This window comes from Telmatherina bonti, assembly GCF_933228915.1.
Source record: "Telmatherina bonti genome assembly, chromosome: 3".
In the NCBI taxonomy this organism is placed as follows: Eukaryota; Metazoa; Chordata; class Actinopteri; order Atheriniformes; family Telmatherinidae; genus Telmatherina; species Telmatherina bonti.
Window position 1 is genome coordinate 8182809 of NC_136621.1, and position 23579 is coordinate 8206387.

General features: G+C 40.2%; 3 protein-coding genes across 4 annotated transcripts in view; 1 reads left to right on the plus strand and 2 right to left on the minus strand.

Annotated features, from left to right (window-relative positions):
- myh11a (myosin, heavy chain 11a, smooth muscle) overlaps nt 1–8007 on the plus strand; it is a 31030-nt gene extending 23023 nt beyond the window's left edge. Inside the window, 14 exon segments of the mRNA XM_079264478.1 lie at nt 501–707; nt 790–894; nt 997–1149; nt 1511–1759; nt 1996–2208; nt 2311–2523; nt 2638–2799; nt 4045–4173; nt 4258–4346; nt 4434–4557; nt 4643–4851; nt 4982–5090; nt 5183–5355; nt 6812–8007. Coding sequence (XP_079120604.1) covers nt 501–707; nt 790–894; nt 997–1149; nt 1511–1759; nt 1996–2208; nt 2311–2523; nt 2638–2799; nt 4045–4173; nt 4258–4346; nt 4434–4557; nt 4643–4851; nt 4982–5090; nt 5183–5355; nt 6812–6941 — 2265 coding nt within the window. The 3' untranslated portion in view covers nt 6942–8007.
- Nucleotides 8008–8844: 837 nt separating this feature from the next.
- On the minus strand, nt 8845–16543 carry LOC306774659 (nuclear distribution protein nudE homolog 1-A-like). 2 transcript variants are annotated; one of them, XM_079264801.1, is made up of 10 exons: nt 16415–16543; nt 15971–16066; nt 15648–15801; nt 13039–13187; nt 11863–11999; nt 11228–11404; nt 11053–11138; nt 10814–10965; nt 10628–10735; nt 8845–10542 (listed from the first exon to the last, which is right to left on the minus strand). In XM_079264801.1, exons 1-9 carry the CDS (start codon nt 16420–16422, stop codon nt 10642–10644), a joined length of 1053 nt encoding a protein of 350 aa, XP_079120927.1. In that variant the 5' UTR covers nt 16423–16543; the 3' UTR covers nt 8845–10542; nt 10628–10641. The 2 variants fall into 2 exon arrangements, with proteins under 2 accessions (XP_079120927.1, XP_079120928.1); XM_079264802.1 differs by having other exon boundaries at nt 15971–16061; nt 16415–16523.
- A 1908-nt stretch (nt 16544–18451) lies between these two features.
- Nucleotides 18452–23415, minus strand: LOC306771827 (pannexin-1-like; the record flags this gene model as incomplete). The annotated part of the gene is made up of 5 exons (XM_079261146.1): nt 18452–18601; nt 18684–19188; nt 21125–21324; nt 22332–22453; nt 23235–23415. 5 exons carry the CDS (start codon nt 23413–23415, stop codon nt 18452–18454), a joined length of 1158 nt encoding a protein of 385 aa, XP_079117272.1.
- Nucleotides 23416–23579: the final 164 nt, after the last annotated feature.

The following is a 23579-nucleotide window of genomic DNA, read 5'->3' on the forward strand; positions in this document are numbered from 1 at the left end:
GTGGCGAGCTGTCCAGGGTGTACCCTGCCTTTTGTCCAATGACCGCTGGGATAGGCTTCAGCTTCCCCGCAACCCTTCATCGGATTAAGCGGTTAGTTTACAATAACTGATTTACAGCAGACACAACAGCAAACAATTGTTATGTTTGCTGTACAGACAAACAATTAGATTACAATTTCATTATAATCTAATAATTTCATTAATTAAATTATAATGAAATTATGATCTAATTTTATTCAGATTATAAATGAGTAAATTGAATTGCATACATTAAACTACTTTTAAAATCTTTACAGTAGTAAAGTCAGTACCAGTCAGTACCAGTCAGTAAAAGAATAGATTTTAAAACCCCACTGATGGTGTACAAATCCCAGTATGGTTTAGGCCCAGAATACATCTGTTCAGAGAATAAACCAAGCAGAGCTCTTAGATCCAAAGACTCAGGTCAGCTAATCCAGACCAGAGTCCAGACCATTTACTTTCTTTTCTCCTATGTTTAGGTGAAGACAAACCTGGAGAAGGCTAAACAAGCTCTTGAAAAGGAAACATCTGAATTAACTACAGAGGTTCGGTCACTGACTCAAGCCAAACAGGAAGGAGAGCACAAGAGGAAGAAGCTGGAGGGTCAGGTGGCAGATCTTCAGTCCCGCTTCAGCGACAGCGAGAAGCAGAAGGCTGAGCTTGGCGAACGCTGCTCCAAGATGACTGCAAGTGTCTCTCAGTCCTTTTTAAACACTACCCCATGCAAGTGACACACATGAAAGCTAATGAAATGCTCTTCTTCGGCAGGCTGAACTCGAGAGTGTGACAAACCTACTGAATGAAGCAGAGGGCAAGAACATCAAGCTGAGCAAGGATGTTACCAGCCTTACCTCCCAAGTCCAAGACACACAAGTAAGTTACATGCTCAAACAGTGAGACTAGCACAGTCTTAACTTTCACTTTCTAAATCTAAGTGTCTTAAATCATTACCACTGAGCTGCTGTGCTGCTGCAGGAGTTACTGGCTGAGGAGACACGTCAGAAACTCCAGTTCTCCACGAAGCTGCGGCAAGCAGAAGATGACAAGAACAGCTTGCAGGAGCAACTTGAAGAGGAGATGGAGGCCAAGAGGAATGTGGAGAGACATGTCTCCACTCTCAACATTCAGGTCAGAAGTCATAAAAGCGGTTTTTAGTTTGAATATGAAATGTTTTAGGTAAAACAATAAAGAAAGTACAATCAAAATCGGACTAAAATGTCCCTAGGAGTGATTGTGAGTGTAAATGGTTTTTTGTCCCTCTGTGTTGGATGGAGTAGCGATCCAGGGTGGTCCCTGCCTCTCGCCCAATGATGGCTGGGATAGGCCCCATTTCCCCACAACCCTTAACTGGACTAAAGAAATAAAAAGAATTAATTAATTAATTAAAATCTGTGATAAACTAGAGCGAGATGCTTGTCGATGGAGGAGAGGATCAGAAGCTACCAAATAAACAGAAAACTGATATTTAACATTTTTGGTTTGTGTTTAGTTATCAGATGCAAAGAAGAAGCTGGAGGAGATGTCGGGAAACATTGAGCTTTTGGAAGAAGGGAAGAAACGTCTGCAGAGAGATTTGGAAGCAGCTAACACTCAGTTTGAAGAAAAGGCCTCAGCATATGACAAGTTGGAGAAAACCAAAAACCGTCTGCAGCAGGAGCTGGAGGATACGCTGATGGACCTGGACAACCAGAGACAGATCGTGTCAAACCTGGACAAGAAGCAGAAGAAGTTTGACCAGGTCAGAGAAATGTGAAAAAAAAAAAAACTAAGTAGAAATTAGAATAAAATGTTAGTATGTGCTTTGGTAGGATTAAAAAGACAAAAACTGCTTAAGCTTTTAAAATTTTAAGCATTTTTGTCTTTGTTTGAATTTCAAAGAAGTTTGTTAAATTGTAACATTGCATTAAAAGCACTGCTTGCATGGAGAAACACATTCTTTAATGCACGATAACAACTCCCCATTCTGATCTCCAGATGCTGGCAGAGGAGAAGAGCATCTCTAGTAAATATGCGGATGAGAGAGACCGGGCAGAAGCCGAGGCCAGAGAGAAAGAGACCAAGGCTCTGTCTCTGGCAAGGGCATTGGAAGAAGCCCAAGATGCCAGAGAAGAACTGGAGAGAGCAAACAAAGCCCTGAGGTTGGAGATGGAGGACCTCATCAGCTCCAAGGATGATGTGGGAAAAAATGTCAGTGCTGAAATATCACTCAGTCTGTAGAATATTAGGATGAGAATTTATTGAACTCAGAACAAGTAGAGCATTTAAGTTCATTTCAAACACTGATGGCAGGTGCACGAGCTGGAGAAGTCCAAACGAGGCCTGGAGGCCCAAGTGGAGGAGATGAAAACTCAGCTGGAGGAGCTGGAGGATGAGCTGCAGGCAGCTGAGGATGCCAAGCTGCGTCTGGAGGTCAACATGCAAGCCCTGAAAGCCCAGTTTGAAAGAGACCTCCAGGGACGGGATGAGATGGGTGAGGAGAAGAAAAGGCAGCTCATCAAGCAGGTAAAGAGGCATTAACACTTTTATCCTCCTGCCAGGACAAAACTTTGGTCAGAAGAACCAAAAAAAAGCATCACACCAACCAGAACAGTAAAAAATTATACGTTCTGATGGCAGGTCCGCGAGTTGGAGACGGAGTTGGAGGATGAACGCAAACAGAGAGCTCTGGCAGCGGTGGCAAAGAAGAAACTGGAGACAGACATGAAGGATCTAGAAGGACAGATTGAGACAGCCAATAAGGGACGGGAGGAAGCCATCAAACAGTTCCGCAAACTGCAGGTGGGCAAAAAAGAGTGGAACAGCAGATTCAGCAGGACTGAGGATTTTGTCTTTTGCTTTTAATAATATACTTTTTTAATTAATGGTTTCTTTTTAGATCAGATAAAGAAAATGATTACTAAATCACCTTATCATTTGCATTTGTAATAAAGATACCAGCTCCAAATTTAAACCAGTCTGCATTCCCACTTTACTTTGGTGAAACGAGCCAAAGTACAGCTCGTTGGAATAATATATCCCCATTCCAACCAGAGGTGGCGCTGCACTGGGATTTAGCTAAATAGAGGACAAGACCCGCGAGCTAAACATGGAGACCAAATTATTATTAATTTATTTATTTATTTATTTTTTTAATTACTTTGTCTTACTGCAGAAATACTTCAACATTGGGAAAAGTATGACCAACAGACGACGCAGAGGACTCAACACAGTCGCTCTGTATTTACCATAGGTATTTACCATGGACATATATAAGTCTATGTATATACAGTCTATGGTATTTACCCACCTGCAATGCAGGAAGTGACTTTTTTGTAGTCCACTTCCAGTAGTTGGTCGCTTGAAACGGACCGAGTCCGCTTCTTTGATCCGAATCAAAATCCTTTTAACGCATTCACATTTTCCCAAACGAAGCACACTTTCCGAGCAAACAGACTCGGATTCGGATCAAAAAGGCTGATGTGAATGTGTCCTCAGACTGTAGATAAAGATGCCAGTTTTCCCAGTGAAGTCAGGTGTGTCTAATAAAATCCAGAGCAAGAACAAAAAAGAGGAAGGTTATGAAAGGTAAAAAAGACAGGTTGAAAAAAACCCAGAAAACTTAAAGTAGTAAGCCTTGAAAATAAGAAATCTATAACTAAAGAAACTGAAATCAGCTAAAGGAAAATTAACTCAAGAAAACAAGGTTCGAGCACGCTGAAAGCAGTTTGGGACTGAAATGATTAAAAAACCTTTTTAACTGTTGCATCAGTAATCTACACAGGATAAAGTAGACAGAGCAGAAAGTTTCAGCTGTTAAATGATGCAGTTTTGTGAAATATCTGTGATTTGTTTGACTTTATCTTTAAATATGACATCTCTATGAGCATCTATTAAAACTGTGGCCTTATAATTAATTCCAATAGTGCTCCGAGGAGCTCTTTAACACATCACTTGGCCACTGATCAAAGTTCTCGTTTAAGTAGTTGTTAACTTTGATGTCTTGTCTCTCTCCATCTATAATTTTGTTTCTCTTGCTCCTTCCAGGCTCAGATGAAGGACTACCAGAGGGAGTTGGAGGATGCCCGAGCTGCACGGGAGGAGGTGCTGATTACTGCAAAAGAGAGTGAGAAGAAGGCAAAGAGCCTGGAGGCTGAGCTCATCCAGTTACAGGAGGTATTGCAGCTTTCTGACAAGGTAACTATACTTACTGCGAGGTGAGAATTCAGATAATTGGATGCATCTTTAATCTACTTATAGGAACTGGCTGCAGCTGAAAGAGCACGAAAGCAGGCAGAAGCTGAGAGAGATGAACTGAGCGATGAGCTGGCAAGCAATTCTTCTGGAAAGTGGGTGGAAACTAGATGCTGTTGCTTTATGTGTGAACAAAGAAAACATCTGATGGTGACATTTCCTGCCGTGGTCCCTGTGTTCAGGTCGGCTCTGGCGGATGAGAAGCGTCGCCTTGAAGCGAAGATTTCCCAGCTAGAGGAGGAACTGGAAGAGGAGCAGAGCAATATGGAAATCATCAATGACCGGCTGAGGAAGAGCACACAGCAGGTAACCAAGCTGGAGGAACCACTGGAGTCATGAGTTTGTAAAAGAAAAGACCTTAACCCCTATTCTGGATGTGTTTCTTCCTCAGATTGATCAGCTGAACATTGAGCTGCAGGCAGAGCGCAGCACCTCCCAGAAGAATGACAGTGCTCGACAGCAAATGGAGCGCCAGAACAAGGAGTTGAAGGCCAAGCTCCAGGAGATGGAGAACCAGGTCAAATCCAAGTTCAAGTCCTCCATATCTGCCTTAGAGGCTAAAGTGGCACAGCTCGAGGAGCAGCTGGAGCAGGAGAACAGGTCTGAGACAAAGATCACAAAGCATCTGTCTGATATAAACGGTTTCATTTAGATACACTAAACCTGGAATACAGATGTGTGTTCAAGTGTCATTCTAATAAATAATTTAAAAAAAACTATATTGTCTCAGAGACAAGCAAGCAAGTGCTAAGAGCATGCGCCAGAAGGACAAGAAGCTGAAAGACCTGATGATGCAGGTGGAAGATGAAAGAAAGCAAGCAGAGCAGTACAAAGACCAGGTAGCAACACAAAAAGCAACCATTCAAAACAGAACAAGAAAATTTCTGGAGACGTCAGTAATAGGTCTGGAAATTCTCTGCTTACACATCAGGCGGACAAGGCAAATTCTCGCATGAAGCAGCTGAAGAGGCAGCTGGAAGAGTCAGAGGAGGAGTCCCAGCGCGCATCAGCCGCCCGCAGGAAGCTGCAGCGGGAGCTGGATGAAGCCACCGAGGCCAACGACGCCATGAGCCGCGAGGTCAACTCTCTCAAGAGCAAACTCAGGTAGGATGAGAAGCCAAAGAAGTGGGCCATTTCCATCTTTCTGTTCAGTGTTTTTGTCCTCTTCACCTTTTTGTGGTGCTACAGCAGAACACAGATTCAGCAGGAAGAAAAATACCAGCTTGATAAAAACATAACACACATAAAAAGATCACAACGGTCCTCAGACCACATACAGCACTGTGCACAAGTCTCGAGTCATTCATTATTTCTTTTCTTTATTTTTACTGGCAGCAAAATGAGAAGTGTGCAGTTTTAAGGAGCTCTAAAGTACATGCATCATAGAGACAAACAACTATCCACAGTCACCCCCAGGGGGAAAACATGTCTTTGTACATGGAGAGAGCCCACACACACTCAGAGAGAACATGCAAATTCTGCACCGTAACCAACACCCAAGGTCTCACTACAGGTCTGCTGTCAGGCCATGATGCTCACCACCACACCACCGTACAGTCCAATACTACATAAAACCTTGAGCTTCTGTCTCATTTTAATGGCACAGTGACACAGAGAAGAGACAAAATGCAAGACAGATGGTGAATTGGCATTAATTAGGGGACGTTAAAGTGTGAAAATCTGCCAAAGTTCGGTTGTGCAGTCTTAAGAATGACCTCTTGAAAGCCACGCTTCAGTGGAGACCGTTTCAGACGAGGCTTCAGTGAACAGAAGGATCTCTCATGTCATACAGCAGGTTTTTACGTTTTACTTTTTTTTTTAACTGCTGTATTTTTTTTCAGTCTTGACACTAAAATCCAAGTCTTCTTGGAAACAAAACATAAAGCACTGAGGGGTGGCTAAAATGCTAAAGGGCACTCTGTCACCAAAACCTTTTTTTGAGAATTGTGCACAAATCTTAAAGCACTAAAACATTTATTCCAACATTTGTAATCTTTGAGGAAAAAGATCAATAATCCATTTCTGAGATGAAGCAAAACAATGATGTCCATCTCTATTACAGAGGCAACCCTGAACCTAAGGAGTAACACAGCAGGTACCTCTGCACCTAAAAAATATCCCATCACCATTTCTCATCCATTGACAATGACTTTTCATCCTCTATGCACTTTTAACGCTCTCATTTCTTTCATTTCTAACTGAGAGAAACATGGCGTATCGGCTTCCAGTTACCGAAAAAAGCATTGAGCTACAAATAACCTTTTTATTTAGTCTTTTTTTCCCAGTGGCCATGTTTCTCTCAGTGCTTGGTTTAAATGTCATAAACCAAACTCATTTTCCTGTGCAAGGACTTAAATGAGTTACAAAGTTAACCAGCGTGCTTGAGCTGTAACCGAAGCAGTTTGTTACATTCTGTATTACATTGATTCTCCCTGCAGTGTGCAACACCTGACTGGTTTTCAGACACACCTCAACCAGCACAGATCCCAGCACATCATAACTGCCATGTGTCTTTATGTTTGTATCTGTGTCGTCTGTGTACATTTCTGTGGCTCTGCAGGCGTGGAAATGAGCCCTCTTTTGGCAGCACGCAGCGGCGCATGGGTGGAAGCCGAAGGGTGGTTGAGGATGCCTCAGAGGAAGAACTTGACTCCCAAAGCGACTTTAATGGAACAAAGTCTTCAGAGTGAGGGGATACTAGAATTACTGGCCAGCGCAACATCTGCCACTTTAAAAGTTACCTGCTTTGTTTTCATCCACATCGCTTCATACATGTATTTTCTCTCATTCCCAGTAGTGATGTTATCTTGAAGCACATGTTCTTAAAAAATAATTAGGACTCTTCCAAAAGCTGTTTTTCTGGTGGCTCTGCTGATGAGTGACTTGCTGTTTAAGATTTTAACTTGCACTGTTTTTACTGCACTGATTTCTTTCTTCAGCAAGTTTTGTACACAGTTATAATGACAATCTAATCCTCTAATTACCACCCGCCTTAAATGTAGAGAGACGTACCGTAAATCTACAGATGTGTAACTACTATCAGCGACTGTCGTTCTGTTGCCTGTGACTGCTGTTAGTGTATCAGAGCAGCACTAAACTGGGTTCAGATCGAACATGTAAAGTAATTTCTAAATGGAATTGGTGTTGATGCTTGGATCCTGAAAAATACTTTGCGCCTACATTTTTTTTCCTTTTAGTCACTGTTTTACATTATTTGCACCTTGGACTTTTAGTTTTTAAGTTTTTAATGTTCTTTTTATTTACACCCTTTAATAAAAACCAGTCAGTTTTATATTTTACATGGTTGAAAAACCTGTGCAGTGAGGTCAAACTTGTAAGGATGGCGCTTCTGTGGAATGAGCAATACAGCTTTTTAAAAAGAATAAAAAATAAAAAATTGTATTGCATGGGATTCATCCTTTTTGGGACAGATATGGCTGCGGCTGATATGAGCTGCATTATTCATTAAACAGAAGCACAGTTTTTGACAACTTTTATGTCACTGACCAAACAGGCTTTTTGTACCAAGTTTATATTTCTATATCATTTAGTCTAGTAATGACTAAATATTTTAAGTCAGAGAAAGTTTAGGGTAACGTCATTCAGAAAATTATGAGCCAGTTGTCAGTATTGGCCACTTAACAGCAATCATATTGTTATAGCGAAGATATATAAAAGGAAATCTCATTTGATAATTTTATATATAATCAACAAATGTTTACATGACACCCTTTGTATCTATCAACTGTTGAACACCTGCACAAGAAATAAAGACATAAAAAAACTTTGACTTTGTCCTTTTAATTTCTGTCTTTATCAGTAACTAAACTGATTCGCAACGCTGTTACTTGTTTAGATCAGTAGAAAAACAACTGCAAACCAGCAAGATAAAAGACGGGTATAGTACCTCAGGCATGTACGGAAGCAGTTGAAGAGGTGCTGCACACAAAAACACAGTGGTCAAGTATTACAATAAGTTAGCTCCTCTTAGCCCAAGAATGACTAAACAGCAAATACTTCAGTTCTCATGTCAACATTTAGTCGCTATACTCCAGTTACAGTGTGATTATGTAAGTTTTATTTGATGAATAAGCTGATGCTTGGCAGTTATGGCAATTTCAGAGTATCCAGAAATATTTCAGGAAATTGCATGACTGCTGCACCTGATTCACTAAAACTATTCATAAAAAATGCATAACAGTTTTAAATATAAGATCTACATGCCTGCAGATATATGCTATCAATTGTGCTTATCTCTAACATGTTCAAATCTGTTATTGCTTGGTATCTTCTCCCAAACGTTTGCCATGTAATGCCCGAAGGCAGCGTACATTTCCCAGTCACAACGGAGAATAATTACTATACATTCAATAGTGCACAACTGCCCATCAAAATAATCAGTGAAAAACTATCAGTAAACTGAATTAATAAGAAAAAGGTTCCTGTAATGCTAGATTATAATTCTACAGCATGAAAAACCTTATCTCTGAGGCAGAAATCCTAAAACTGGTCACATTGTTTGCACATCTTTGCAGACAAGAAAAATAAAGAATCTGATGAGACTAGTCTGCAGTGGAAACATACACAGGAGGAACTATACTTTCCCTTATTTCAAAATATATGGCAGTGTAAATAAAAAAAAAAGAATAAATAAAAAAAAAAAAAACAGACAAGTATGGGTACTGATAAGTACTGATGCCCTGTCAGTAATACCTGCAGCAACATATTTCTACTATCTAAAAAAAACGTAAAACTTAGAACTTCTGCACAAGAGTTTTTTTTTACCTGTCACTGATTTCTCAAATAAGGTCCATATTGTTTTGGCTTTTACCATGGTGGCTTCAAAACTGATCAGCTGTGACTCAAATTTCTGCAAATCTGATCCTAAAATGCTATTTTATTCCAATGCATGAGGGGTCCCACCAGCTATAAGTCGAGGGGCAAAGTACATTCTGAACAGGCTGCCAGTCCACAGTAAAACCAAACAATGCTAAAAGCCTGGAAAAGAGAGCAATCTATATAATTAGTTTGACAATTCTGATGGGCTTAGCTCAGTGTTTCTCATTTCTAGTCCTCAGGCCCCCCTGCCCTGCATGTTTTAGACATGATCCCCCAAAGAACCCGAGTCAGATTTTTTAACTTCCTATCAAGTTCTTTGCAGCCTGTTAACAAGCCCTTTATTTCATTCAGGCGTGTTAAGGTAGGGTTCGCTATAAAACGTGCAGGGCAAGGGGTCCTGAGGACCGGAATTGAGATATGTTGGCTTAGTTTAATCAGTGGCAGGCAGGTAAGTGTTGAGGTTTGTGTGGTTTTTAATACCAACAACTCATCAACTGTAGTCTTCCTGTGACTAATAATCAGAATTCTTCCCTGATTTTCCAAACAGACTGCTGTAGGTATGAAATAGGGCATGTTTATATTATACTAAAAAGGGGGGAGAGGGGAGGGGAGCAATATTCAGACCAAAACTAAATATCTAAAAATGCATGTGAACATATTAATCTGACCAAAATCAAAAGTTTCAAAGCCAGACTAGTATGCCCAGATCAAGTATTTTGGAACAAATTATTTTAACAAACTGACTGCTCATGAATATTAAACTCAGAATGGAAAAAGACGAGAAAAAAAACAGAATCACTGCAAAGCAAGGCTCAGAAACTAAAGGTGGGAATATAACTAATGAAGGCAGTGAGGCTAAAGTAGTAAATCTTATTCCCTGTCATCTCATTAATTCCCCCAGTCTGGGATTTCACACACAAAAAATTAAGGTCATCATAATTTTAAACAGCAATATGCAACTATTATTTCAAGCCAAAAGGTTAAAATAAAACATATTAAAACTGAACATTATTTCAAACTGAGCATATTGTTCATACAAGGAAAGAAAACTGTTTCTCACTTTCTGTTATCACAGCTTTGGTTTAAACATTACAAAATTTCTTTGACTCATGACTCACAATCCAGTTTCTTGGTCCCCATACCAGAGTCACTTTCCAGTGTCTGTAATTAACTGGTCCTTATCAATTAATGAGCAAGTGCAGCAGCTACTCTAAATTACTGTAGTGGGTTTTGCTGTGCTAAATCCATCACAGAAAGCAGTAAACATAGAAGGTCTGAGACACTGCACAGTGTGTGAAAGTGGCGGGATCTCCATTTCTTGATGTTACACAAAAGGTGGTGCTGTGATATGGTAGCATGTTAGCCTGAGGCAGCAGAAGTCCATGCCTTGTGCCGATCTACTTGCTTTGAAGATCCAGATCCAAGACAAGACGCTTTCTTATTAAACAAGTTCTGCAAAAGAGGCAACACAGCTCAGCTCAAAGTCCTGTTATCGTAGCTTGAGAAAGAGAGGAAGGTTGGAAGAGTGGTGTCTCACCCTTTTCTCCCCTCTTATAGCAGAATCTTGACCCCTCCCTGAGGAGAATGGGGACCTTGTGAGAGCCCTCTTGGAGGAGCTGGTCCAAACTCTAACTGCTTCACCAAACTGAAAGCCAAGATAAAGCAAACATTAGCAACCCAGATCAGTCCTCTAATCAAAACCAAACAATGTTCTTCTACTCACCTGTCATACTGAGGAGGGCTAAAACTACTGGCTTGGACCTCAGGACCTGCATCTGAGCCTGGAGAATTACCAGGTCCAGGTAGGAGTACTGGTCTAGTCACAGTGGTATCATACACAAAGTCTCGACAAGATGCTAGCTTCGACTCCAAATTCTGACAGGGACCACACAGAAAGCCAGCTCAAATATATTAAAACCAAGAAAATAATTTTAATTGAATATAATCATGAAAACCCCTTACCCCAACTTTTCTCAGCAGCTCCCCTACAATATTTAGAGCAGATATTCTAGCAGATGTGGTGAGAGGAGTCCCTGTTAGACCATCACCTAAAACAAAACAGGTAACAGCAGCTAAGCACATAGGATGAAAATTAAATTTCTAACAATCAGTTCAATTCATAAATGTGATCAATTACCTCGCCGGATACTGGAGTTAGGAGGTGTCATGTATGAGTTGATAGGTTTGGAGGGTGTGACGGGGATAGATGTGTTTACAGAAGAGGAGCAAGGCAGATCTGGACGATTTCCATCCTTGCCCAGGCTACTGGATGGTCGTCTTTCTTTTTGTCGTACAGCCAGCTCCTGGCGAAGGTCTGCCACAATCAAAGCCAGATATGAGTCTTTTAATATATGGTCACATTTCCCATTACATTTTACTTGGCACCATAATTCAAATGGTAGAACTTAAAAAGATAAATCACCATGATGTCATCTTTAACGGTTTGATAAAACAAGTCATGCTTGAATAATAAAAATTTCACACCTAAAGACCAGTTATGTAAAGATACTCTGACAACAAGCCACCCAGCAACAAGGTTATATTTAAATCATCCAGAACAGTAGAAAATATATAGTTGAATAAAACCACATAAATAACAAAAATCAAATAAATAGATTAAAGCAAAGAATGAACAATTGAGATTTGATTAATTCCTTGAAAGGAAACCATAAGTAAACACTGGCCCTGTTGAATTAATGCAGTGTCAGAGCTCACTGAGTAAGAGTGAAAAAGAAATTAGCAGGTCTTGAGAATGATGAGAATCTTGTATACCTCTTGCTTCGTCCTTGAGCCTCTGAACAGATTCGAGTAGGTTCTCCTTCTCATCCAGCTCACTCTCCAGGAAGGCATTTCTCTCAATGACCTGGTTCATGCGTTGCTCAAAGTCCTCCAGAGACATGATGGTAGCCCTAACACAAGCATAACATAGCATAACATAGGTAGCAAGCCTGCTGTTGGCTCAGATGTAATGAAAGGGAAGAGGGAGTGCGCCCAAGTGTGGGTGTGTGCTTCAACTAAACTATCTTCATTCTCTGACACACTAAGGAGGAAGAGACACGCCAGTCTTACACTACAATAAGAAAATACATAATGTGAATCTGTGTTTCTGCTAAACCTATATGGAACAGAGTTTAGGAATAATGTCGCAAAGTTCTACGTCCTGTTACCATGGAAACGTAATGCCATGTTGTCAACTCAGCAACGTCCCGCCTTTCTGAAGGCGGGTGGCGCGATGGGCAGAGCCATCATCTGCTTGACTCTCTCACCCTCTCCTGCCCCTCCAGACGAAGCGAGAGGAGTGCTGTCAGGCAGGTGCGAGAAAAGCGGCTGCACTCTAACTATGGACCGCGTTTATCAAAGCAGGGCTCCAAAGTTTAATTGATATATCAGAACTGTTTCAGATGGGTAATAAAGCGAATAAAATGTCTCCTTTAAAGCATTAACGATGACAGTAATGGATGCAAGTAAAAGGGTTTTCATAAAAACTCAGAGCACAAGCCACTGATTTTTGACAAGGTAAAATATTTGGCTACAAAAAATCCTGAATCAAGAGCCATTTTGTAGCTAAAACAGACAAAAGAGCTGGCTCTCTAAAAGGAGCTGAACATCTCAACACTAACTTCAGGAAGCTCATGGCACAATTCATACAAAACCTCAGGTTAATATATTTTACTGAATGTATCATCGTGTAAAATTGTCTTTCTTGTTTTCAGTCTTTGCACTGCCCACTTGGAAAATCTCATCAGCGACTAAGAAATAAATATTGGCATTTTAAGACTGAAGCTTATAAAAATGGAGAATGTACATGTAATGCATGTAGCATTACAATGCAAATTCTAAAAACAAACACATTTTACTGAGAAATTATTTTTAAAAAATAATGATAAAAATAATAAAATAAAAAAAGCAATCTGCAAAATATTGACATAAGACCTTTTAATAACTTACCTCTTAGTCCTCTCTAAGTCATCGTTGGACTGCTCCAACTCCCTGATATACTTCTGCAGATGGTCTCTAACTGCTTTGGTCTCTGCCAGATCTCCTTCCAGCGTTGAAATGTGTTTCAAAGTGTCAGAAAGCTGTACCCCAAATTTCTCCTGCATACAGGGCACAAATCAGCTTACACTGACACTGCACATGCCACAAGGTCATGCCAGGTTAATACAGGTACATTGTGGTGGAAATTGTACACATAGCATAGTTTTAATGTGTTACTCCTTTATTAAAGTTCTTTTATGTAGTACAAAATATGTATTCTGCATAGTTTAGAGTAGTTCAGAAAGCTTGCTTTGGTAGGTTCATGCATAAAACTGAATGTTCTGTTCAAGGCCTGTTTCAGCTGTGACTGTTACCTTCATGCAGGAAGTTGTTTTGACAGGTGCTGCCAGGCAAAGGTTGTTTGTGTATGCCTAAAGAACGCTGTAACACCCTAAGTGAGGGGCAGAGCTCTCGAGACTCATCAGATAAATTCCACGACAACATCTCAGAAAAATTAGAATGTTATGAAAAAGTTCAATATTTTTTGTCACTCATTTCAGAATGTGAAACCTTTATAGTTTATAGATTCTTTACACAGTGAAACATTTCAACAATTTATTTCTTGAAATGTTGATAATTGTGGCTTATAGATGATGAAAACTTAAAATGCTGTGTCTCAGAAAATTCAAATATTGTACAAAAACTTCAATCTAAGAGGGTCATAATGTCACACCCCAATCAACTAATTAACTCAAAATACCTGCAAAGGTATAGTAAACCTTTAAATGGTCTTTCAGTCTGGGTCAGATGGCTACACAATCATTGGGAAGACTGCTGACTTGACAGATGTCCAGAAGACGATCATTGACCCTCCACAAGGAGGGAAAGCCATAAAAGGTCATTTCTAAAGAAGCTGCTTGTTCACAGAGTGCTGGATCCAAGCATATTAATGGATATTTGAGTGGAAGGAAAAGGTGCACCACCAAAAGGCAGAACCGCAGCGTTGAGAGGATTGTCAAGCAACATCCATTCAAGAATTTAGGGAGCTTCACAAGGAGTGGACTGAAGCTGGACTCAGCACACCAAGAGTCACAGAATGATTCTAGACATGGACTACAAATGTCCCATTCCTCATGTCAACTCACTCCGGAACCAGAGACAACGACAGAAGCATCTCACCTGGGCTAAGGAGAAAAAGGGCTGGACTGTTTCTCAGATGGAAGCTACATTTCCGCATTTCATTTGGAAACCAAGGTCCCACGGTCTGGAGGAAGAGTGGAGAGGCACAGAATCCATGTTGTTGGAAGTCCAATGTGAAGTTTCCACAGTCAGTGATGATGTAGGGAGGGAGCCATGTCATCTGCTGGTGTTGCTCCACTGTGTTTTCTGAAGGTCACAGTCAACACAGCCTCTACCAGGATATTTTAGAGCTCTTCATGCTTCCTTCGGCGGACAAGTTTTATGGAGATGCTGATTTTTTTTTTCCAGCAGGACTTGGCACCTGCCTACACTGCCAAAGGTACCAAAAACTTCTTCAATAACCACGGTGTCGCTGTGCTTGATTGCCCAACGAACTCTTCTAATCTGAACCTCATGGAGCAGAAGTGTCAAACTCCAGTCCTCAAGGGCCGGTATCCGGCAGGTTTATATTGTTTTCATCTACCAACACAGCTGTTTCAAATCAAATGGATCCAGCAGCTTCTTGTCAACCAATTTATGAATGTCAGTCAGGTGTGTTGGAGCATGGAGATGACTAAAACCTGTCGGATGCCGGCCCTCGAGGACTGGCCATAGAGAATCTGTGGGGTATTGTCAAGAGGAAGATGAGAGACACCAGACACAACTCTGTAGATGACCTCAAGGCTCCTATCAAAGCAACCTGGGCTTCTATTACACCTGAGCAGGCCCACGCTGATTGCTTCGGTTGCCACGCCGCGTTGATGGAGTAATTTATGCAAAAGGAAGTCCAACCAAGTACTGAGAGCAGGGAAATTATCATACTTTTCAGAAGCCTGACATTTCTGTTTAAAATATCCTTTTTTTCCATTGATCTTATGTAATATTCTAATTTTCTGAGACACTGCATTTTGGGTTTTCATTATCTGTGAGCCACAATTATCAAAATTTCAAGAAATAAATGTTAGAAATGTTTCACTCTATGTGTAATGAATCTCTATAATATACAGATTTCACATTCTGAAATGAGTGACAAAAAATATTTAACTTTTTCAGAATATTCTAAGTTTCTGAGATGCTACCATCACATTTTGTAGACTTTAAATGAGACATTTAATGATTTAGTGATACACATATCCTTTAAAAACTATTTTCTTTAACCCTTTGGGTTTTTTTCCCAAATAAAATCCTACTCTCACTACTTCTATTATTACTCCTTTTTCCTTGGAGCAACAAGGAACAGCGGTCAGCTGTTATAGTGAAAAAGGATTTTTCTAGTAATGGTAAATACACAGAACTTGGATTAATTAAAAGCTGTAACTTCAGCCATGTCATTAATTGCAACTGCAAACTTGTTCAGCTATAAAGACAGAACAGTTTCTATATAAATGAAGGAGCTTTACCTTTATACTTTCCAGTTCCAGCCGAAGTCGGTTGTTGTCCAGCAGCAGGTCTTTGATTCGACCCTCACACTGCTTCAGCTCAGCTTCCAGTTCTGCTTCATAATCTCGACTCATTTGCTGGAACTCCTGCAGCTCTACCTGAGACTCGTCTGCCCTGGTATAAAAAAAAAAAAAATTATATATATATATATATATATATATATATATATATATATATATATATATATATATATATCTTTAACACCTTTATAACATGGTTATGGCAATTGTTATTTTAATAAAAAGGTAGCAGTTTCAGATACATTTCTGTCCTGACCATTTACCTTTGCTGATGTCTGTGTGCCTGCTCTTTCCAGAACCCCAGCTCCTCCTCTAGAGACCCAAATGACTGTGCAGTTGGCTCCACCATGTCTGCTGCTCTGAATATGAGTGATGGTGAAGTAAATCAAATTAAAGTCTTTTTTCCTCATTTGGCTCTGCACATCCTCACAATACAAACCCCAAAATGGTTAACAACTCGGACCAGGTTAGCAAACAAAAGCCATCTCAAACAAAGTGTTTATAACAGCTATCAAAAGCCGACGGCAAACCAAATAATCTTCTTTTTATGCGTTTTGCAACTGCGAAAAAAGAAAGTTCGTTAAAGTCTAGTATCAGAGGAGTATAGTCGGAAGCGTTTAGCTAACTCAAAGCTAACCAAGATGGCTGAGATGCTGTATCGGAATTTACTATTGCAAATAAACTAATGACGGAATGAAGAGACTCACCTGAACATTAGGGAAGGACTACAACATACTACATGGAATGTATTGTATTTCGATTTTAGATAGATTTCCAAGTGTTGGCGTGCTGGGACTTGTACAAACTAATCTCTTACGTTAGTGCGACACTTGACTCAGCAACCAAATACAAACGACGCTTGGATTCTTAAATGCCATTGGATGTGGCTGATGACGTGTATGAACATTAACCAATCATATTTGCAAAAACAAAATGGTAGGCGGAGCCTCAGATGTTGTCTTAGCCTATTGTGATCGATGCCTTTTGTCACGACGGAAACTGAGTGGGTACCATAGACATCGTATATATGATGTCTATGGTGGGTACCATGATGCTTCGAACATTTTCTACAAGTAATTCAAATGTTTGGCACCAATATACAACTCATTACAAACAAAACATCAAATAATCTTTGAAAACTATGTGTCTCATTGTCAACTCTTGAAAGGAAAAGTGTTTTTTTCTATTCACTGTCTGTTACTGTATTCTATGCCTTTTGTGCTTATTGTTACACCATCTGGCATAAATGTTCTCCTTTGTAATGAAATTAAATAAATAAGTGGGTACAATGACTCTTCTGATCTTCTGAATCATCTTAAGTAGTATGCGAGAATAATTAATTTTAAAAAATTATTAATAACATGCGAGTAATCATGTTATTTTGTTATTATAGTGCAGTGTTTCTCAATTCCAGTGCTCAGGCCACCCTGCCTTGCCTGTTTTAGACATGATCCTCCTCCAAAGCACCTGAGTCAGACTACTAAACTTCCTCAAGTACTTTGCAGCCTGTTAACGAGCCCTTTATTTAATTCAGGTGTGTGAAAGTAGGGTTGCCGATAAAACATGCAGGGCAGGGGGACCTGAGGACTGGAATTGAGAAACACTGTTATAGTGACATAATCAATGTAAAAAAAAAATGTATCGTTGTATGAATGATGTCACTAATATTATCTCAACAAAGCATTTCAGAATCAGAAATACTTTATTAATCCCAGATGAAAATTGATGCATTACAGCACTCATTTAAAAGGAAAGCACCCGCACCTATACACACACATAACGGAAACACTTACCCCCTGAGGTCATCACTCCATTATAGGGGTAGCACTGGAAGCAGACTATGCAAATTCACACATACAGCTGATTTTTAATAATAGAATAACGTGCATGTCTTAACACTAGAAAGTAAAAAAAGAAAGGTACAAAAACTAAAAGGGAGTGATAACACGCACAAACAGATTATGCCAACTCCACACAGGAAGGCATCAGCTGATGAGCAGGTGCTTTTTTTGTTCTTCTCTCTTTTGTACTTCTCTTCTGCTGCATCATCGTGCAATCCCTTGTGTCTACATTTGTTTTCAGTTAACTTTGGATTCATACTACTTGATACTTGCTACATATTCAAACATGTTAATTGAATTTTACTGTATAGTACTATCCTCTGAGGTAGGCAGTTTAATAAACTATCAGAGTAAATATCATGTTTTACTTTGACTGAAAGGCAATCTGGGAAAAAACACAAACAGTCTGGATATTATTAAAAACAATTATATAATTAGATTAAATTCCTTGTTGATAAAAAAAAAAAAAATACAATGTTTGCTGTAAGCAACAGATTGCATGAGATTCAACACATTTGTCCTCTGATTTGTCACATGTATCAGAAATAAGATATTAGAGAGCTCTTGGGCTAAACTGTCGGCTGCTCAAACAACAGGCAGTGAGGTTTTTTTTCCTAGAGATTGCAGTGTTGTTTTTTCAATATACATCCATCAACTCAGATAAACTTAGGAGCAAGAGTTGGCTCAGATTTCTTCTTTTCACAGCAGGACTTATCCTCACCGCCTAAACAATTGGAAACAAGACAGTGTTATAAGTAGATAAACAAACAAGATAACTCTCTATTTGTTCCTTAAAGTGGAAATTAGCCATGAAAACATGATTATACTAATATATACTTATTTTGAATGAAATTGTACAACATCTAAACGCAGATAAAAAAGTTTTTCCTTACTTCAGTTTATTTACTCCTTATCCTTGTTTGTATCTTGGTTGTTCTTGCGTGAGCATGTCCTCTGACTATCCAATACATCAGTCTTCACCTGACCCAAAGTTTGTAGCAAGCACATAGTGTCAAACCCCTCTCCACCTGCCTGTTGCAACAACTCCAGCACCTGTAAATGAGAAATGGAAATTTTAAATCAAAGAAAAAGCAAGTGACAGAACCAGGCTGAAAGTGTCTATGTTAAGGCCCACCTGCAGGCACTTATATGACTTCAGTTCACTTAGGTTCTCTCTCAAGAACAGCAAATATATACTGAGATCATTGTAAACAGGTTTGACCAAACCCAAAGCACCAAATCCAGGCAGCATTTCATATGGCCGAAGGAAGCTGGAGCTCTGCTTTGCTGGTCCGAGAGCAGCATAAATCACCAAGAGAGCGAGGAGCACATACACTCCCAGGTTGACGTAGCTGAGCAGCCTGAAGACACCCACTGCTACAAGCTTGCACTGAATAGCAGATGGCACCATACTGTCATTCTTCAGCACACCTGTCCGCAGATCACACGGAAACTCGTCGGTGAGAGAAGCCAGCAGGATGTAGTAGGTGAGGAAGAGGCTTGCCAGCAGGAGGGTCAGCAGTGTCAGACCCTGGCAGGCCATGTACTTCACCACAAGGCTGCGAGAGAAGCGCTTAGTTTTCAGATACTGCTCCACTAAAGGGTATTTAAAGCATCCCTCGGTCAGTTCTGAAGCAGTGCTGCAAAAAAAAAAAAAAAAGCACATGGACATAAATTATCGGGTTAAATTTTGTTTATCACATCAAGAGTTATTTGACTGGAAATAGCCTGTAATTAAACTATACAATCCGTTTTCCAACATTTCACATATTTTAATAGAATATATATCTTTTCTGTTTACATGACACTTTGTTAAAATTCCCTTGTGGTTTTGGTGTCTCCAGCAGGAAGGTGCAACAGCTTGCATTGCCAACTTGCACCATATCCTCTCTAGCGATACCAATGAGGACAACAAAGACTAGTGGCCCTTTTCCATTAGTATCAGCTCGTCTCAGCTTAACTTGCCTCGGCTCGGTTTGTAGGGTTTTCCACTCGGCTTTTGAACCGGTTAACCGGTACTTTTTTATAACTCCCCAGCCCCCTAAGCGAGCTGAGTAGAGTTGTGTGTGACATCGCCAGGCTGCATGCCGCGCTATTGGTCAGGGGTGCGGCCAATCAGAGGTCAGGGAGTGATATCACTGGAAAAATTACTCCAACTCGCAAGTTGTTTACATTACGTGACAAGCAATGCTGCCACAATGCTGCCACAAAAGTCTGTTCCTTGATCCAACATTGAGGTGGAGACATTTATTTGCTTAGGTGCTGAGGAAAGAATACAGAGGGAACTAGATGGAGCGACACGAAATGAAAAAATCTATCAAGAGCTTTCCGACTCAATGGCTATAGCTAGCAACCGAGTTTTCAGCAGTGTCGGGAGAAGCTGAAAAAGCTCAAAAGTAACTATCGGCAGGACCACAATGGTCGGAGTGGATCTAACAGACGAGACTGGAAGTGGTTCCAACAAATGGATACGATTTATGGTCAGCGACCAGCGAGCTGCAGATCAAGTAGCAGATTGCCTCCAGGTTCTGTGTTGTTATGAAGCTTGTTGTGCACAACACTGACATCACAGCGATTTCGCACAAACCCCGCCCATTTTAGACCTGGTACTAAATTGTAATGAAAAGAAACGGGACCAAGCTGAGACGAGTCGAGGCGAGTTAAGTTGAGACAAGCTGCTACTAATGGAAAAGAGGCATAAGTCAAGCTGTGCTCCTTTGCAGATGCAATGAGATGCTGTTTTCTGCCGTAAGAATCATCCTTGTGTCAACTATCGTAATAAAAGTGTAATTATGTGATTTTTTCACTTGTTCTTGAATGCACTTGAACTGAGTTATCACATAGCCTGATTTCTGAAACTATGCTGTTAAAGATAACCTCTTCTAATGGGGTGTTTTTTCTTCATTCTATCTTTTGAGTCAGAATGACCTCTCACCAACTTCTCTTTCCAATCTTTCTGCCTTACTTAAGATCAGTGGTGCAGTCCAGGGTATACGGAGTATACCCACTTCTTTTTCAGTCAGCATAGACTATACCCACTTCTAAAACTCCTAAGCTCCCTGTGATATTGATTTTACAATAACAAATGTCCCTACAGATGTAGCTACGTTGCCTAGCAGCTCCGTTAAGGTTACCGATGCTACACTGGTGCAGTTAGCCATCAGCTGCATTAACTTTAGCTTGAGCATAGACATTATGAAGATATTTGTACATAAGTTATGAGCCTAACTCTCACCAGCTCTATGTGGCCGTATCAGTTTAGTAATTTCATAACTCTTTCTCCATGAAACCAAAGAGCAGAAATTATGTGACAATGAGCAAATATACTGATGTATTTTTGGAACAAACTGAATAGAGTAGTCTTAAATGCCACTTTTTATGAAACAATGTTTTTCTGGGCTATTTCTTTTTGTTTGTTTTGTTTTTTAAAACAAGGGCAAAAAATTTAGAGTATACGTACTTCTCGGGGGACCACTTAAGCAAACACCACTGCTTAAGATTACAAATATCCTGCATTTGTTGCTTCAGTCTCTTTATTTAGCAGAATCACATTATTTATAAATGTCTGTGATTTACCTTTGGGTGACTTCAGATGTATCCTTTCCATCTAATGAAGCCAGATTCTTGGCTAGTTTAATAGCACGATTATAAAAGCGGTCCAGCTCCTCCATGATGAAGCTGAGGTCAGAGGAGAGGTGAGGAGCCACAGTGAAACGCCACAGCAAGGTAGGGATGTACATGAGGATGGCCAAAGAAAGCAGGATGTATGGAAAGAACTGAGAAAGTCAGAGGAAACAGAACACAGGAATATGTTAAAGAAAAAAGAAGCCCATCTTTGATTTGTAGAAATATCACATTTTCTACTTCCAGGTTGAAGAAAGAAACCATATCTAGGGCTTACATTTGTCAAATAAGGATTTCAGTTTTGAACAACCACGAATTCTCTTCGTTCAATTGCTTGATATGCATGGATGGTGACAGAAGCTGGAATACCCAGAGAAAGTCCAAATATTAACCAGGAAGGATCCCAGCTGAGATTCAACCCACATTCATACATTTAGGCAATTTTGAGTTTTTTAAAAAGAAGGGAAATCTGATATTTGTTACACAGTTAAACTGGCTTTGCATTCACTTTTAGTTTTATTTTGCCTTTGCTCACTTCTGTTTCTTTGCTTCACATCTGTTTCACCTGTTTCCACTGCCATCCATACCTGACTGTAATCAGCCATCACTCACTACGTAATCCCCAGTTTCTGCTGTTCTTTTTCCTCACATGGAAAAGGATGGGTGGTTTAAAAAACAGTGTGGAAGATTGGGGCGGTTTCCACAGTGATGCAGATGTTATACCAGCCTGCTGTGCTCAGTCTTCCAGGAGGAGCTTGTAGCACCTGCACCTTCACACAGAAGGAGACGTAATGGGGAGTCTTCTCTACCAAGATTGTGGCCCTTTGAGCCGCTCTTGGATAACTGGCAGAAAAAGGATGGATGGTTTTTGTTTTTCTCTACCAAAATGTCAGTTCTACGTCATTCCTGATCTGTTTGTGAATGAGCTGTTTATTACCTGCATGTGTAGTTCATTCCTGGATTAGTCTTATACGTGTGCTTGGTCTCTACTTTTTGATCAATCTAATTTTCCCTGGATTGTACTCGACTGTGTCCCGAATTTGATTCTCCCAGACTTGTATCTATCACATGCATCTTTACAGATTTATCTGGTACTGTTGCAGTACTTCCATACATTTGTTGGTGTCTCATAGAAGCCAATAGCCCTTCAAATTTGTACCTTGTGCAGCCATAGTGGGGAGCTGTCAGCTTGTTGCTGCACTGCAGCCCAACAAAAAGAGTCAACATACGCAGCTTGTCTCCAGGAAAAGTTAGTGGGAGCAAAGCAGCTGATCTGGGTACCTGTGTAAGGAAACAAAAGTTAAGATTAGGAAATGTAGGCATCTTAACAATTCTGGGAAAAAAATGAACACAAAACCTGTTGTCTGGCTTCATGGCCTGATTTGTGTTTGGCCATCCCCAACTGAGGGTACAATAACAATTCAATATATCCACAATGAGTCTCCATCTAAAGGTTTTAGAAACGTGCAGATGTTTAGTAGTTGAAAAACAACCACATCAGCTTTCATTAAGTCATTCAGTTTAAACTCATGTTGTGTGTGCATTAAACTACCAGCATTCCCACCACCCTTCCAGTAATTTCACAAGATTTTTCATGTCTCCTTACTCCTATGTGCTCATAAACTTTTCTGCAGCCAGAATCATAGAAATATGAACATGTAGGGTCTAGTTGGGCCTTGCTTTATACACCACCACCAGTGTCGTCCAAGTTTGTGAAATGTTGATCAACATTTTCCGGTTATAGTACTAAGAGCCATGAAGAATTTTTGCAGTAGTTTTTGTGTGATGTATGCTCCTTATCTTTGCACAACAGCTCAGTATACCATCAGTTGGGTTGTGAGCAGAAGAGTTTCTATAATAAGCAGCAGCTGTGGTTTGTGCGCATCATGTCCAGGCGTGAAAAGGGTGGAGACTGAAACCGCACCTTCTCCACTTCTCACTCCTCCTGTAGATAACATCCAAGCGCTTCGCCTTCCACGGCATCCAAGTTAAATTGAGTTATAACAAGCTTACTTGCTTTTTTCCACATGATAAACCAGAAGATGTCCAGAATGCAACCCACCTACTGACACCTCTTGAGCGAAAGCGAGCGAGATGAGAAATAAAGGTAGTCCCACCGCCACAAACGTGACTATCTTGTCCACCGCTCGATCCAGACGCAGCCCTTTGTACTTCGTCTCTGTGGAATCCTTTAATAAAAAATCGGAAAAGACATACTCTGTGGCTACGGTGGCTATCGCCATGGCAGACGGGAACAAAAAGACGGATCGGTGTAGAGGCAGCGGCGTCTTTTTTTTTTTTTTTTTTTTTTTTTACTTTACCGACAACTTTGTCTGAGATGTAGCAGCGGAAATGTTGACAATGTATAAAACGCACGGGTAAAATATTGTTTGTCTTCTCCTGTTTA